The sequence below is a fragment of the Melanaphis sacchari genome, unplaced genomic scaffold (genome assembly GCF_002803265.2).
Source record: "Melanaphis sacchari strain LSU unplaced genomic scaffold, SCAv2.0 Contig45_pilon_pilon, whole genome shotgun sequence".
Lineage (NCBI taxonomy): Eukaryota > Metazoa > Arthropoda > Insecta > Hemiptera > Aphididae > Melanaphis > Melanaphis sacchari.
In genome coordinates, this window is record NW_020271303.1 from 275650 (window position 1) to 290241 (window position 14592).

At 24.2% G+C, this 14592-nt stretch overlaps 1 protein-coding gene across 8 annotated transcripts in view; it reads right to left on the bottom strand.

Moving 5' to 3' along the window:
* The window catches only part of LOC112598096 (tyrosine-protein phosphatase Lar), a 158633-nt gene that overhangs the window by 117298 nt on the left and 26743 nt on the right, over positions 1-14592 (bottom strand). For 7 of the 8 annotated variants that reach the window (XM_025344439.1, XM_025344438.1, XM_025344437.1 and 4 more), the window contains exon 3: positions 4931-5013. In XM_025344439.1, the coding sequence (XP_025200224.1) occupies positions 4931-5006 (76 nt within the window). In that variant the 5' untranslated portion in view covers positions 5007-5013. Of the gene's footprint in view, positions 1-4930; positions 5014-14592 lie in introns of those variants that run through there. The other variant, XM_025344432.1, reaches the window with a different exon arrangement.

Here is a 14592-nt window from a genome sequence, read left to right on the forward strand (position 1 = left end):
AAAGTTTTAATTATTTAATTGGACATCTTCTAAAATGAGTTAAAAAAATTATAGATACATAACTACTTGTACATAATACACTTATACATTAGATGAACTATTACCTAATGGGGAAGGAAAATAGGGGTAAACCTGTCAGTCTAATCCGACAGTTTTATTAAGAAGAGAAAAGTAAATGGTCGTGGTAAGATGTAGAAGCGAGTATAGAGTTAAAGTAAGAGATTATTTTAAATTATAAGTCACAACGCTCCATTACTTCGCAATAACACTTTGCTTAGCAACCTGGCCACTATTTAAAGGGAGCAATGAGTCCAAAGACTCATTCAAAATCCCAGTATACTATTTAATACTAAAAATATATAAAAATAAATTTACCGCATGATGGTTATTTTTATTGCTGTTGAAATCGAAATTGTTTATTATACGTTAAATAAAATAAAATAATAGAGTTGCTATTTTATTAAATACATATTAATCCTGATACACACAAAGAATTTTAGTAAATCTAAAATGCACGATTACAATCGGACATTTTTTCATGCTTAATATTATATAATGACAAAATTAAAACGGAAGATTTTACAAACAAACAATTGCATCAACTAATTGGAATTAATTTTACTTATTCGTAAAAATAAACCATAATACTTTGAATGATACCATCTATAAATAAGAATACTATCTAAATAAAAAACTGATTCTTCTTCAATCTATAGTTACAGAAATTATAAATTAAAATTGAATGTCAATCTAAACATTGTATTCTCACTGAATACGAATGATATTAAAAATTATTTTTTAAATTAAGTCAAAAACTAAAACATTAAATACATCTTAAAATCATCCTTAGAATTTATAACTTAGTCTCAGCATTAGAAGTACAAAACACTTATCACGAATTCCTTAAGTAACCTACCAAGAACATAGTTCCTTCAAAATAAATATCTACCAAACGTATACGTGCGAGGTATAAAATACTGACCGATGTTCCACTTTTCTATTTAAAAAAATAATAGTAAATATTGAAATATACAACAATGTAGGAGAAAATCAAAATCAAATTAAAATGAATGAGCAATATAAACATAAAAATTTCATAAACATATAATGTTTGAAACTTTTACAACACACGTTCGAAAAAACGTTAAGCAGATACAACATTTAAAATAAATAGTTCATGAGATTTTAAAAAAAAAAACTTAGAAGCATACTTCTTTAAACTGTAAAATAGATTGTATACATAAAATTGTATCTAAATTTGTTTAAATTATATTAATTAATTTTAACAAAAACTTTAATATAAATTTCTGTACTATTGTACGCATTATATAATAATTACAATAATCATAAATGTTTCTAACAAAAATAGTTAGGTTATCTTACTTTAAAATACAACAATAGTTTTTTGAAAATAAATATGTAAAAGCATAATCAGACTTGAAATAAAATAAAAATTAATGATTTACTCATTATTTTTGATTTTACAAACATAATAATAATTAAAATAAAGTACCCATTACATAAATATTCCAAACATTAAGTAGAATCGTTTCAAATATAACTAAAACACATAAATAATAGTAAAAATATAATAACAAGATACACTATTGCTAAGTAAAAGCCCAATCATAACAAAGAAAATTTAAACTATTAAAAATGTTTTATACTTTTAAAGTTAGATAAAAAAATCATTAAATTTCTCTATTATAAATTTATAGTACAATAATGACAAATTTGTGAATGAAAGTTCGACCTAAACCTAAAACCTAGATCCGCAAACATAATACCTTAAGTTTAACGACGTATTTTAATTGAATTTTCTTCTGATTACTTTATTTGTATACATTAATTTTTTTACCCCAATTCTACAATACTGCAAACTCGTAAAAATCAACAAATTTAAACACTCTTAACCTTAACAGTTTATCATAATGAATATAATAAAAATTATAATAACCTATATTAAGAATACTATTTAATTTAATAATTAAAATAAATATAAAATGAACGTACTTAATAAAATCAAAGATGTAAACGATATTATAAATTATATGTTATTAAACTTTAATTTTCAGCTATCCATAACAAATTGTATGGCTTAAAATAAGGAAAATATTATCAAATACAATGAAAAGTAATACAATTATTAATTATATATATATATTAAAAACCCTACAATATAAAAATAAATTTGGGAAAAAAACTTATTTAAATATTTACATTACGAGTAATTAAAGTATCGAAAGACATAATAAAACTATAATAACTACTTAAACCTTATATTTTTATTTATTTCATATTTTTAATATTCAAAATTTACTGAGAACGACTCTTAAAAATTGATTGAAATAATATGATAAATCTATAATTTAAAATTAGATTAATTTTATCATTCATCACTTTTGAGTTTATAACAAAATAGCCGATATTATTAAATAAATTTCAATGAATGTAAATTATTCATTGGAACATTTTATAGTTTCTGGACGTAATAAGTTGATTATTTTTACAAACTAATAATAATATTACATTTTATATACATTTTTCATTTTATAAGCAGAGTAAAGCAAACTTGAAGACTGAATTATATTAAATATTCCCAAAAAAATGCCAACTAAAAACAAAATATTTATCATTAATAAACCAGTTTGTTTGACTTAGAATCTAAAATTATCAGAATTTAAGAACTCATTAATAAGTAAATTATCTTGAAAATGGTCAAATTTTCTTTATTTTTTTTTTTTTTTTGTTCTACAACAATCGTTCCTATTAGTTATTGCATGATAGAAACTATATATATACAATAGAAATAAAAAGTCTAGCTTTGGAATTATCTTTTGTCGATAATAGTAAAAAAAAGCTAAACACAAAAAATATTCAACATATACTGCTACTAAAGAAAATGGAATTGTATAATATATAAAACATAAAGCTACCCAAAGTTAATTTTATTACTCACTTCAGTTTGTGCTATAACATAAATCATACAAAAATTTTAAAATTATAGACAGGACTATATCCTTTTGATTTTCACAATTGTGTATAACATTCCTTTCATTCATCTGAATAAAGTTAAACTCTCCTATAGTTTAACATATGATATACAAACATCTAGCTTGAACAACAGGAGTGTATACCCATTTATAATTTGAAATCTGATGATATCTTCTCTATAAAACCGTCCGGTGAGTAATCACATCGTTAAGCAAACAATCGTCTAACTAGACATTGAATGCCTAATTATCGAAATGTAACGAAGTTAATCAAATAAAAATAAAAATGTATAACAGAAACAATTATTAAACTGTGAATATATTCAAATCGACTACTACAGTTAACTACACACAATAAATAATAACCGATAAATTAAATATTCAATGCCAATAAATAAGTTGGTCAAGATAAAAGTTAATAACACTAAATAATTATACTAATTTATTTTTATAAATATTAAATGACATTTAAATAACGTAATTTAATGTTCTAATAAATTTGACATGAAATTAAATTGTTTCAAATAAAAAAAAAATTAAATTAATTAAAATTTAAAAAAAAACTTTTGATCCCATAAGTGAATTTTTGTTAAATAGCAATTTAAATTTGTAATTATAATATTTCTCATATCAACTTCTAAGACTTAAATGAATAATAATCAGAATGTGTCTAAGGGTTTCCCTTAACGATAAACAGTATAAAATTATATTTTTTTTAAATAAAAAAAAAATTATTGGAGGTTATATAATTATTACTTTTCATATTTATAAAACTTAAATTAAAATTTGTATACACAACCTATTATCATTTTAATACAACATAAACCCAGATACATAGTAAAATAACATTTAATTTATTTTCTATTAAACAAAATACTTAAAAATAACATTATTCTAATAAAAATTATGAAAAAGTTTAAATAAAAAAATCATCAACGAGTAGAATGTTTAAATCATCTTCCTACCCAAATAATTGACGTTTGAAAGTGTACTTTAAATGCGCATTGTATTTTTAATTAAATATAGGTACTGATATTGTTTGTTTTTTTAGTAAAATACATTTAAATTTTTTTTACATTCAATAAACATAATTATCAAGTTAAAGTATTTTATTAAAATTATAGTAATATAATTCGTAACTTAAAATTATAGCACGAATTATGTTAAAATTCAATAGTTAATTCTTATAACTATTGTGTTCTTACTGAAGGAAAATACTTTTAATAACTCCTCACCACATATACTACACTCTAGGTAGTATTCATGAAAAACAAATAATGTAGTGATTACTTGAGTATTGAAAACAATGATAAACTCGAATTATTGTTCTTAAAAATGTATACATTCAATGATAAAAAAATAATAATATAGGGGTCATGAGATCGACCGGTTTTAATTACGTCTTTATTGTTTCCGAAGGGGTTGGTGACATGCGGTCATTCATTAAAAAGTTATTACCCAGAGCCCGAGGATATTTTGAAAACTTTAGAACACCCCTCGGAGAAAGCAACGAAACAAGCGACGTTTTTAGAATTTTGCGGCTATCCCCACATAGACTGAGAAACGGGTAGAAAATTATTACGATTGGCAACGGACTCGAGAATTAAATTTTATGCTAACACCTCCCGCTGCAGCTGTACTTGTTGTGAACAAGTGCACCTGATTGGACGCGAATTAAAAATAATTACGGCAATTTCCCTTTTACAATTAAAAATTAAACAAGCTACGCCTTGATAATAAAAAGATCAGAACCATATCTACAGAAGCACACGCTCATGTACATAATATAATAATACACATAATCACTGTTTGTTTTAAAAGATAAAACTGTTAATATTGTTTTTTGTTATCGTCGTCCTAATAACCAGGTAACGGAAACTTAGGTATGAAAAGGATGTAAATGTAAATAATATATAGCCATATATAAAAGTACATACCGGAAGCGAACGCGCAGACTGCTGAACAGGCCAACACTGTGGTGACCAGTGCTTGCCAAGAGCTGCTCGAGCACATCGTCAGCCTGTAAAATATAACGGTTAAGACATATTGTGTTCGATGGTCACATTTGGACCCACGATTGTTGACAGGGAGAGCAAACCATACAAATGACAAAAATCGTTTCACAATCTATTCGAAACGCGATTATATATTAAGATACCATACTTAAATCTAAATCCATAATGCGCTACTGGTAGATGGTGAAGTGGTAAGTAGGGAGAGGGGGATTTTTTAAAATTAGGCTAGGTTAGGTTAGAGGCCGATATTATCATATCAAATTATCCGATTTCTGTCGGTTCGGTTCATTTTAATAATAACACATACATCACATCTCGTGTGCAAAATAAAACAATAACAATATACAAAATATATGTTGTGATGATTTTTTAATACTGCGCGTAATATTTTTAACAAAAAAACGGTGGGGTAGAACTTGATTCAATCACGATTTTAGCGGCAGCTGTAAAATGAAATCGCATCACTGTCTACACGCGACAACGGTAAATAAACAAAATAATAATAATAAATTGATACTGTAAATGTATAATACTGATAACGACGCGATCGGTCGGTTGATCGGACGGACGAGACGCAGTCGTGTCGTACGGGCGCCGGTGATACATGTACACTGACTGAACGCGACGGGGGCGGCGCACGCCCCGCGAGCTTGGAACGCGCGCGCGACCCAATCCCTCCCCTCCGCGCGTACTCGCCCATCATTGACACCGCAGCCAATTGGCAAAAACCGCCGCCGCCGTCGCCACAGGTATCGCCGGACTCGCCGCGCGCGTGCGACGATGGATAAACGCGCGCGGCATTCGAACTGCACGAACGGTCGGAACGAACACGCTCCGATGCCGCCAACACCGATGAAGATCGCTTGAATGCCACCGCCGCCGCCGCTGCCACCGACGACAAGTCCCCACATCGATACGCCGTCCAAGGTAAGCATATATAATAATATTAATATTAATATAATAATCGAGTGTATTATCAACGTCGTATGCAATATTGGCGGGGGAGGATATTAGAATCATTAGCCGAACATTATTTAAACTTGCATTTATTGAAATTTTCCATTTTTAGAATTTTCCACCGTGTTTTCTAGTATTCGGATTTTGTGTGGTAATTAAGAATTATCATCTAGGATGTGATAAAATAACTTTTTATTTCGAATTAGAACTTCTCTTTTTTACTGTAAACTATGTTAAGCAAATAAGTTTTTTAAAAAACTAATTCAAAATTCGAATGAATAGTTTAAGAATAATTACATTTTATGAACAAATGTCTAAGAATTTTAATTTGTTGATATTTTCTGAGCAATAAGTTATCTCAAGTAATTAAATTACTAAATCCTACATCCACATATTATATATACTGCCATGATCGTCCTGAGTGCAGTTTATACCAAGAGACATCTGCGTTCATAATTATTGTAAATAGTATTTAAATTAACAGTTATAACTTAACCCATTTTAGTATTCAGTAATTTTTTAATCATTAGAAATTAATTGCTTCAAGTACAATGAAATCATTTTCAATAACTTCAATAATTACCAAGTTATATACGTATATTTATGATTATTGATAAATTATATTTTTTTTCTATAATTATTAATAAAAAAAAGTAATAAATACTCGTATATAATTAATTTTTATCGTTAAAAATTTAGCATTTAGGCATAAATATTTAGAATACATTTTTAGGTAAGACTAATATCCAAAGAAAAATCTTTGTTTTATTTATCTCGTAGCTTATTGTTTTCGAAAAAACTTTAATGCCTACTGCATATTATTATAATTTAAAATCACAATTTTTTTTTTCTTTTTAATAAGGGATGCATTATTTTGGAAAACTAAATAACTTAAGGTTTAAAAAAAGTAGTGGGTTTGTATTCCAGTCCCGTATCTACCCTCCTATCAACCACTGTACAGTATATTCAAAATTAATTTATACAAGACTTTTAGAGTTTCAGTTCCGCGACTATATGACGGCATATTGTCAACGAACGCATAAGTTATAAGTATATATTAAACAAGACAGCGTCTTTAATTCACTATTACGAGTGTTTATTTTAATCAATAAATTAATTAAATTAGTGGGATAAATGAATAGTTACGGGTATCGTGATAAACATACGGTTTTTTTTTTTTTTTTTTTTCATAAACTATAATAAACACATCAATATTTTTCATCGTCATAAAGAATTAAAATACAAAATTATTCTAAATAAATTGGATATGATATTTTAATAATAGTTGCACCCAAAAACAATGGAAAAAATCACATTGTGGAGACCCTATGAACCTAACCTTAGGGTACTTCACAAATATTGAGAAGACGTCTGAGGTAGTTTTAAGCGATTTACGAGTTTTTACATTAAATTATCAAAAATATAAGAAATTACATGAATATACTAACATATATAAATATATACTGTAAAAATATTTGATTTCTAAATATACTATAATTCGATACATTTTTAATCCTTAATTAACCATTATTATAATATTTTAACTAACGCAAAAAATGTGAGTAATAATAGACATTAATAGATAAAACTGTTTATATCAAACGTATAACTACTTTAAGTAGCTATACCGAAACTTAATCAATATTGAGAAACTGTTCAAAAATTAAATCACGTTGATTAGTGAAAAATTTACTATATAAAATCATCTCTTTTCCATATATTATATAATTACTCAATAAATTTATTATTTTTTTACCCTAAAAACTTAATCAACAACATAGTAATAACTTGCAAGACATTGTACCTGCACAGTCATTTAATTATTATGCTCGATAAAATATATGCCATCTGTTGGGTTAAATAATACTACGTAATCATTTTATCGTTTATAAATAATTGGATTACTGCAATTCCGTACAAACTCACATAAGTTTAAAAAAAAATGTTATCTACATTATTTTGTAATTATTATCTTTATTTTTCAAATAAAGCAAAATTTTAAATTGTATTCAGTCGGGTAATATACTTAAGTATTTTAAGTGACAACAAATTCGACAAAAAATAGATAGTAATATTATTATTTTATATTTATCAAAGTATAACTTCATTACCGGTTTTATATTTTAAATCTCATAATAATCTATTTATTCTGTTGATTCGGTCCAGGTTAAACGTATTCATAATGTTTAGTATATATTTAGAATCTTGAATTTATTTATGATGTTTTGGCGGTAAATATTTTGTTATAATATCTTTGATCTGGTATTTCTATTAAAAAATTTTCACATACTGGTGATTCCTGCTTTACTATTATTCAAAATTAAAAATACATAATTATACCATAATGCTACGTGATAAAAATTATTTCATATTTTATTGAATTTAAAATGGTTTGCATTTCATTCAAAAACATTTAATTCATTTAAAGATTTTAAATTAATAATGGTAATTTAAAGTACCTATATCATAAAATACCTGTATTATTCGTATTTGCAAAAAATAAATCAATAATATATGATTGCAAAACCAACTAACAAACAAATTTAAATTCCATAAAACTATATAGTTTATAATGAATAAAAATAAAATCCGAATATTTCTCATCATAAATTATGAGAGGATAAAAAATAGATAAGAACTACGAATATTATTTTCATAAATGTACGTTAATAATAATTGTAATACTAAATAATAATATTTCATAATTGTAATTTAACTAAGTTTTAAAATATCTTTTAAAAATTTATTTGGTTTTTATTAATATTGAGTATACATAAAGCGGACACGTATATGCTCGTTATGAAGAAATATTACAATATTCAGATACATTAAAAGTATGAATGATAATTATGTAAAAAAAATTTCTTTTGAGTTTTCTATCATAATAAAGAAATATTTTAAAATCTAAATATCGGCGTTTTACAACAACAATATTATAAAACTTTATAAATAGAACTATTAATTACAAAGTAATTTTAAGTAAGAAAACATACATAATTATAATTAACAACTATTCACAAATCAATTAAGTTTTAATATTTTTAAGTACAACATAAACTTAAAATATTATAATACTTAACAAAATATTAAAATATTTACTTATGATGAGTAATTTGAACAGTGAAAAATATTTATTTAAAGTTTGATTTAATTTTAAATTCTAGTTAAAATGTATTTACATTTTTCAAATTAACCACAAATTGATGGGAAAATTATAAATTTAACTTACATACTCAGATTCCTTATTCTCTATACACTACTTTTAGTTTTTGGTTTTATCTGAGTTTACCAGTAATTCCGACCATCAATCGTATATAATGTTTAATAATCTATTAACATAATTTTTAAACAGTTATGATGTACTACAATTAATTCAATTTTTTTTTAACATAATTACTAACCATATTTACTTTAAATTTAGATAATTTAAACCTATACAATAGTATAAAATAATAACTTTTATGAGCGCCTATGATTATTATAAAACATATACCTATTTATTTTAGGTACTAAACAATAAAAATTGTAAAATATCTTTTATTCGTTATATAAGAAATGTAACACTAATTTGTACTAAAATTAAAGGTATTATAAATAAATTACTCAACTACTAGTAATATCATAATACCAATAAGTTAATGTTATTTATATCTTGATACGATTTTAACTGCAAAAATTTCAAATTGTTTCATAATACATTTTTTTTAGGTAAAATTAATTACTAAATATTAATACATTTTATTAAGTCTCAGAATATTGTACTGAAATAAATTTTTTTTTTAAATACTCTTACCAACAAGAACCGTCTTATACAATATAGTCATATACAAACAAACTAGAGTTATAAAAAATTATAAACCTTTAAAAGTTTTGATTGTAACTATACAGTATACACACATGCCATTATTAAAATGAAAAAAAAAAGATAAATATTACCTAAGTATAGTCAATAGTCAATAGATGCTTTATTAAAGTTAAATCACTGTGCTCTTAAACAAATGTTTTTAATATTTATTGTAGAAATAATTGTTTATAGATTACTTTATTATAAAAATATTATTCAAATTATTTACTTAAAATATTCCAATACATATAAAAAAAAATTCAAATAAAATTAAATTATCGAACTGAAAATAAACATGTTCAAGAAAAATTTATAAATGATAACCGTTCTATTCGTTCAAAAATAATATAAAATGTATTTTTTATACACGAGTATTATATATTAATTTATAAAAACTGAACACTTTATTTGTTTAGACTTTTAGAGGGCAAAGTTTAGTACATTCAACTACGAATATGAATACGTAGATATGATTTATATCAATTCTAAAAATACGCTTGAATATAAAAAAACTATTTGGTGACCGTACTATATAAGTTACATCATAGACTAGGCCTTAAAAGTTTTCCCATATAAAATTCATTTTATGCAAAAAATAAAAAATAAATGTTGTTGGTGAAAATGGGATCACTATTAGGAAAAGTTTGTGTAGAAAAAGGGCGATTACCATTATGGCCAGAAAAAACTTTTGCTGCAGCTTACGTACTTCGAATATACCAATAACGATAAACATACTTTCTAAACAGAAATATAACCAAACTCATACAATATTATAATTGTATACAATGCATTTTTTTTTAAATTTATATTTACAGTGAACATTAATTTCAATAAAAAAAAAGTATCAACTAATAAATTTCTTGTACCGAATACTACCACAATTCATTTTTATCATTGAATCAATTTAATTATTTACAACTGTAAATCAAAAAATATTAAATTCGTATACTAGAACATTTAAAAGATCAGTAGTACTGATCTTAAGAAATAAGAAAACTTACTACCTATAGTTTTGTTCAATAATTGATTTCCTATTGAAACGAAGAATTCAAGTAATTTTCTTTATACTTTAATAATAATTTCCTATAAACTTATCAACTCCATACAAATTAACTAAAAGTTAAGTTAGTTAACGCTGTATAAAAACATCATTAAATTTATAGCTTAACTCGTGAACTTAAAATAATAATTTTACTGTTTTACACAATTTTTTAATCATTTTTTAAAGAACGCACAACGAATAAAATTAATAATAAGTAGTTATATGGTCAGAATTCATCGTTTTTAAAAACTGATAGACTTAAGACCCGTTAATGAATGTTTTATTTAAATTAAAGTTCTTAGGATGGGGGAGTCTTAACACGAAATGAATATTCATCCTGGTCGATTCGTCTTGGCATGCCTGTAAACTTTCTTCCAGAGAGAAAATAATAATTCCGAATGGATTTTAAAACGGGCGTCCGTATATTATTCGCTGGAATACAAATATCACAAAACTTTTACTTCCCACCAACCCATCCACTCCTCAGTCTTATTAGCATCGTTTTCAGCAGTCTGATGAGTTTTTTTACGAACTTTGCCGCATAGGTTTTAACCCGTAAATACCAATAAGTCATATTTTCTAAGGAAAAATATATACAAAAAATAATACTAATAAATATCAAACACTATAAAAAGTAGTGTCAACATTTAAAAGCTCCATTACCTTGTAAACTTAAAAAGTATACTACAAGAAGATTACATTGATTTTCAAAAATATTGTTCACAATATTCATATACTTCAAGTAAACATTAATTATAAAAGGTGACATGATATGAAATATTAAAGTACATTTACAAAGAAATAATCTTGTAGTTAAACAAAAAATATCAAAAACCAACAATATAATAAAATTCAAAGTTTTTTATAACAAAAAAATAATCCAGGTATAATATTGGGTACATTAACAACATTATATTATGAAATAAATATAATAAAATTAAAATTGCTATTGGTCCATTCATAATATTTTTAAAGTAGTATAATACGTAGAAAGTAAACTTTTCATGAATAATTAATTGAAATATATAATATATATATATATGTTATTATTTTCTTGACAGAAATTTAAGAGCTACTTTACATGTCATTTAATATTAAAACCAATGTGTATTTAAGCATAATTAAGCAGTATAACTATTTTTTTGATTTTTTTTTTTTTTGTATACCTGCCTAGTTATAAAAAAAAAATAAAACACAAAAAAATAAAAAAAAAAACAAAAACGCAAAAACACTTCAGCACAGTATAATATACCGATGAAGTGATGAACCAGCGCCGGAATTTGTCACTTAAGTAACAAAATCAAATACGACATTTCACTCGGTTCGTTTACAACATACGTGTCAAATTTATTATAAGTGAAGTATATAATTTGAAGCATATTGAGTTCAGAGGTTATTTAAATGATAGTACTAAACAATTTATATAGTAAAAATTAATTACATTCAAATGATTTACGATAGTTAATAGAAAAAAAGTTAGATAAGTGTGTACCGCTCTAATGTATATTAGATGTCCAGTGAATCACTATTATGGGTCTGTCAAATTCGAATTCAATGATATATCATTGTATACGAAAAACGGTTCTAAATGGAAACGATCAATCAGCTTTTACCACCAAGTGATATATTCTTTTGATATAACTATTAAAATTTATTTTACTTTAGTATCAGGTTGATAAAATTTTTTCCGAAAATATTGCATTTCTTATATGTGAGTATTTAATTATTATAATAACATTATATATTCCATGTTATATCAACTAATATAGCACAAAATGTAATAACATTTTCCTGTGAGTATCGTAAAACAGTAAAAATATAATTAAAGTAACTAAAAATAAATAAAATACGTTATTGGTAGAGCTAGAATTTTGATGACTTTTCTATAGTTCTAACCAAAAACTTAATTTGTTTTGTTATATAATAATTTAGAAAGCGTAATTTTTATTTCACATTTTTTTTGTTAAATACATTTTATTGCATTATAAAGGTCATTCTTACAAATATTACGTTAATTTTGTGTATTTAAACTAATTTTTAGCTTTTTTTTAATATGTTTTGTATAGGTAATCCAAATTACCTACTCAAATTCATTGATATTGAAAAAGTAATATAATTAATTGTCAACTCAAATTTGAATATATTTGTTTAATTTACAACTTAAAACAAATTTTTACTTATTTTATGTTTAAGTACATTTTTGCATTTTTATTAGTACTTTTTATGTATTTTTAAGGTCATTAAAATCCTAGTTCTAGTTATTGAGTATAGAAAAATTAATAATATTATTAAATACATAACAGTTTAATAATGCTTTTAAACTAGAACAAATAATTAACTTACCGCTATTTATCGTTTAAATAAGTAATTTTGTCAAATTCGAAATTAAAATGTCTATAAAACATAATTGTCTTTATATATTTTTTTAGATTTTTTCATTTAAAATGAATAACTTATGAAAAATTTTGTATTACATTTTTTAATAACTACAAATGTTTGTAATTTTACTTAATTTTAACGTATTTCAGCAAAATTCTACTTCTAAATGCATATAAAAAAAAATGCATGTTTATATATTTTTAAACAGTTATAGAAATGTCTTTTGTAGGAAATTTTATACAATTTTCAATCATTTTTACACAAAAAAAAAAAATTTGAAAAGTATATCCTATAATAATGATAAGTAATATAATCGTTTAATAAAAATTTAAATTATTTTTTATACAATAAAAAATTAAGAATTGTTGGCTGAGAAATAATTATTTTACGAGTGAATATCGACTACAAAATAATTTACTAATTTATTGTAAAATTAATTAATTTAAATATTCAATTGTATGGAGTTAATAGCCACTGCAATTTTTTTTTTAATATAGATTTATTGTTGTTCAGCAGTATCGCCATTGGGCGATTTCTCCTCGAGCTATTTTCAAAATATTATATACACCACACTTAAATCAATTACTTCCTATAAATACTACATTATTCTAATAAAAAAAAAAGTTATTGAGACTTTTTTAGTATGATATAAAATTATTTTTACAGTATGGTTTATTTTAATACTTTGTAAATCAGTGAAAATAATCTAAATACTTAGTGTGGAATATTCTATCGGAAGTTGTTCAAAACATGTGAACATTTTAAAACCCTTGAAATATTTCCAAAAAAGAAATGAGAATTATCAAACCCTACAACATTTTAAAAAATACTTGGTAACTTTCTGACAGCATATACAAAAAAAAAAAGGTATGCATGTAAAATAAGTTTGACAACTGTACGAATAGCAAGGTTAGTATTACATTTTATTTACACCTATAACCCATTAAATGATTCAAAGAAACATGATCTGAGATGAAAGATAAGCATTAAGCATATACTATATTGTTAGTGGATAAACTTAACACCTAAAACATATTCCCCATATCTTAACAATCGATCTAAATATGTAACCAGAAACGTTTTAGTAGAATATTCAAATAAATATTTTTTTCATCGTTATCATATCCATATTTTGAACACTAGTACAATTTATATATTCATTAAATATTAGAATGATGATTGTATTCTAAACTTATCCTTCTAATAACACTAATAAGTCAGTAATTAAACGTTATAAATTCTCACCAACAAAATAATATTCAATAAAATATTAGCATTTGAGACCAAAAATCCAGGTTTATGTACAAATAAATAATTCATTAATAAATCCATAAACCTATTTAAGCTTTTAACAACAAATTA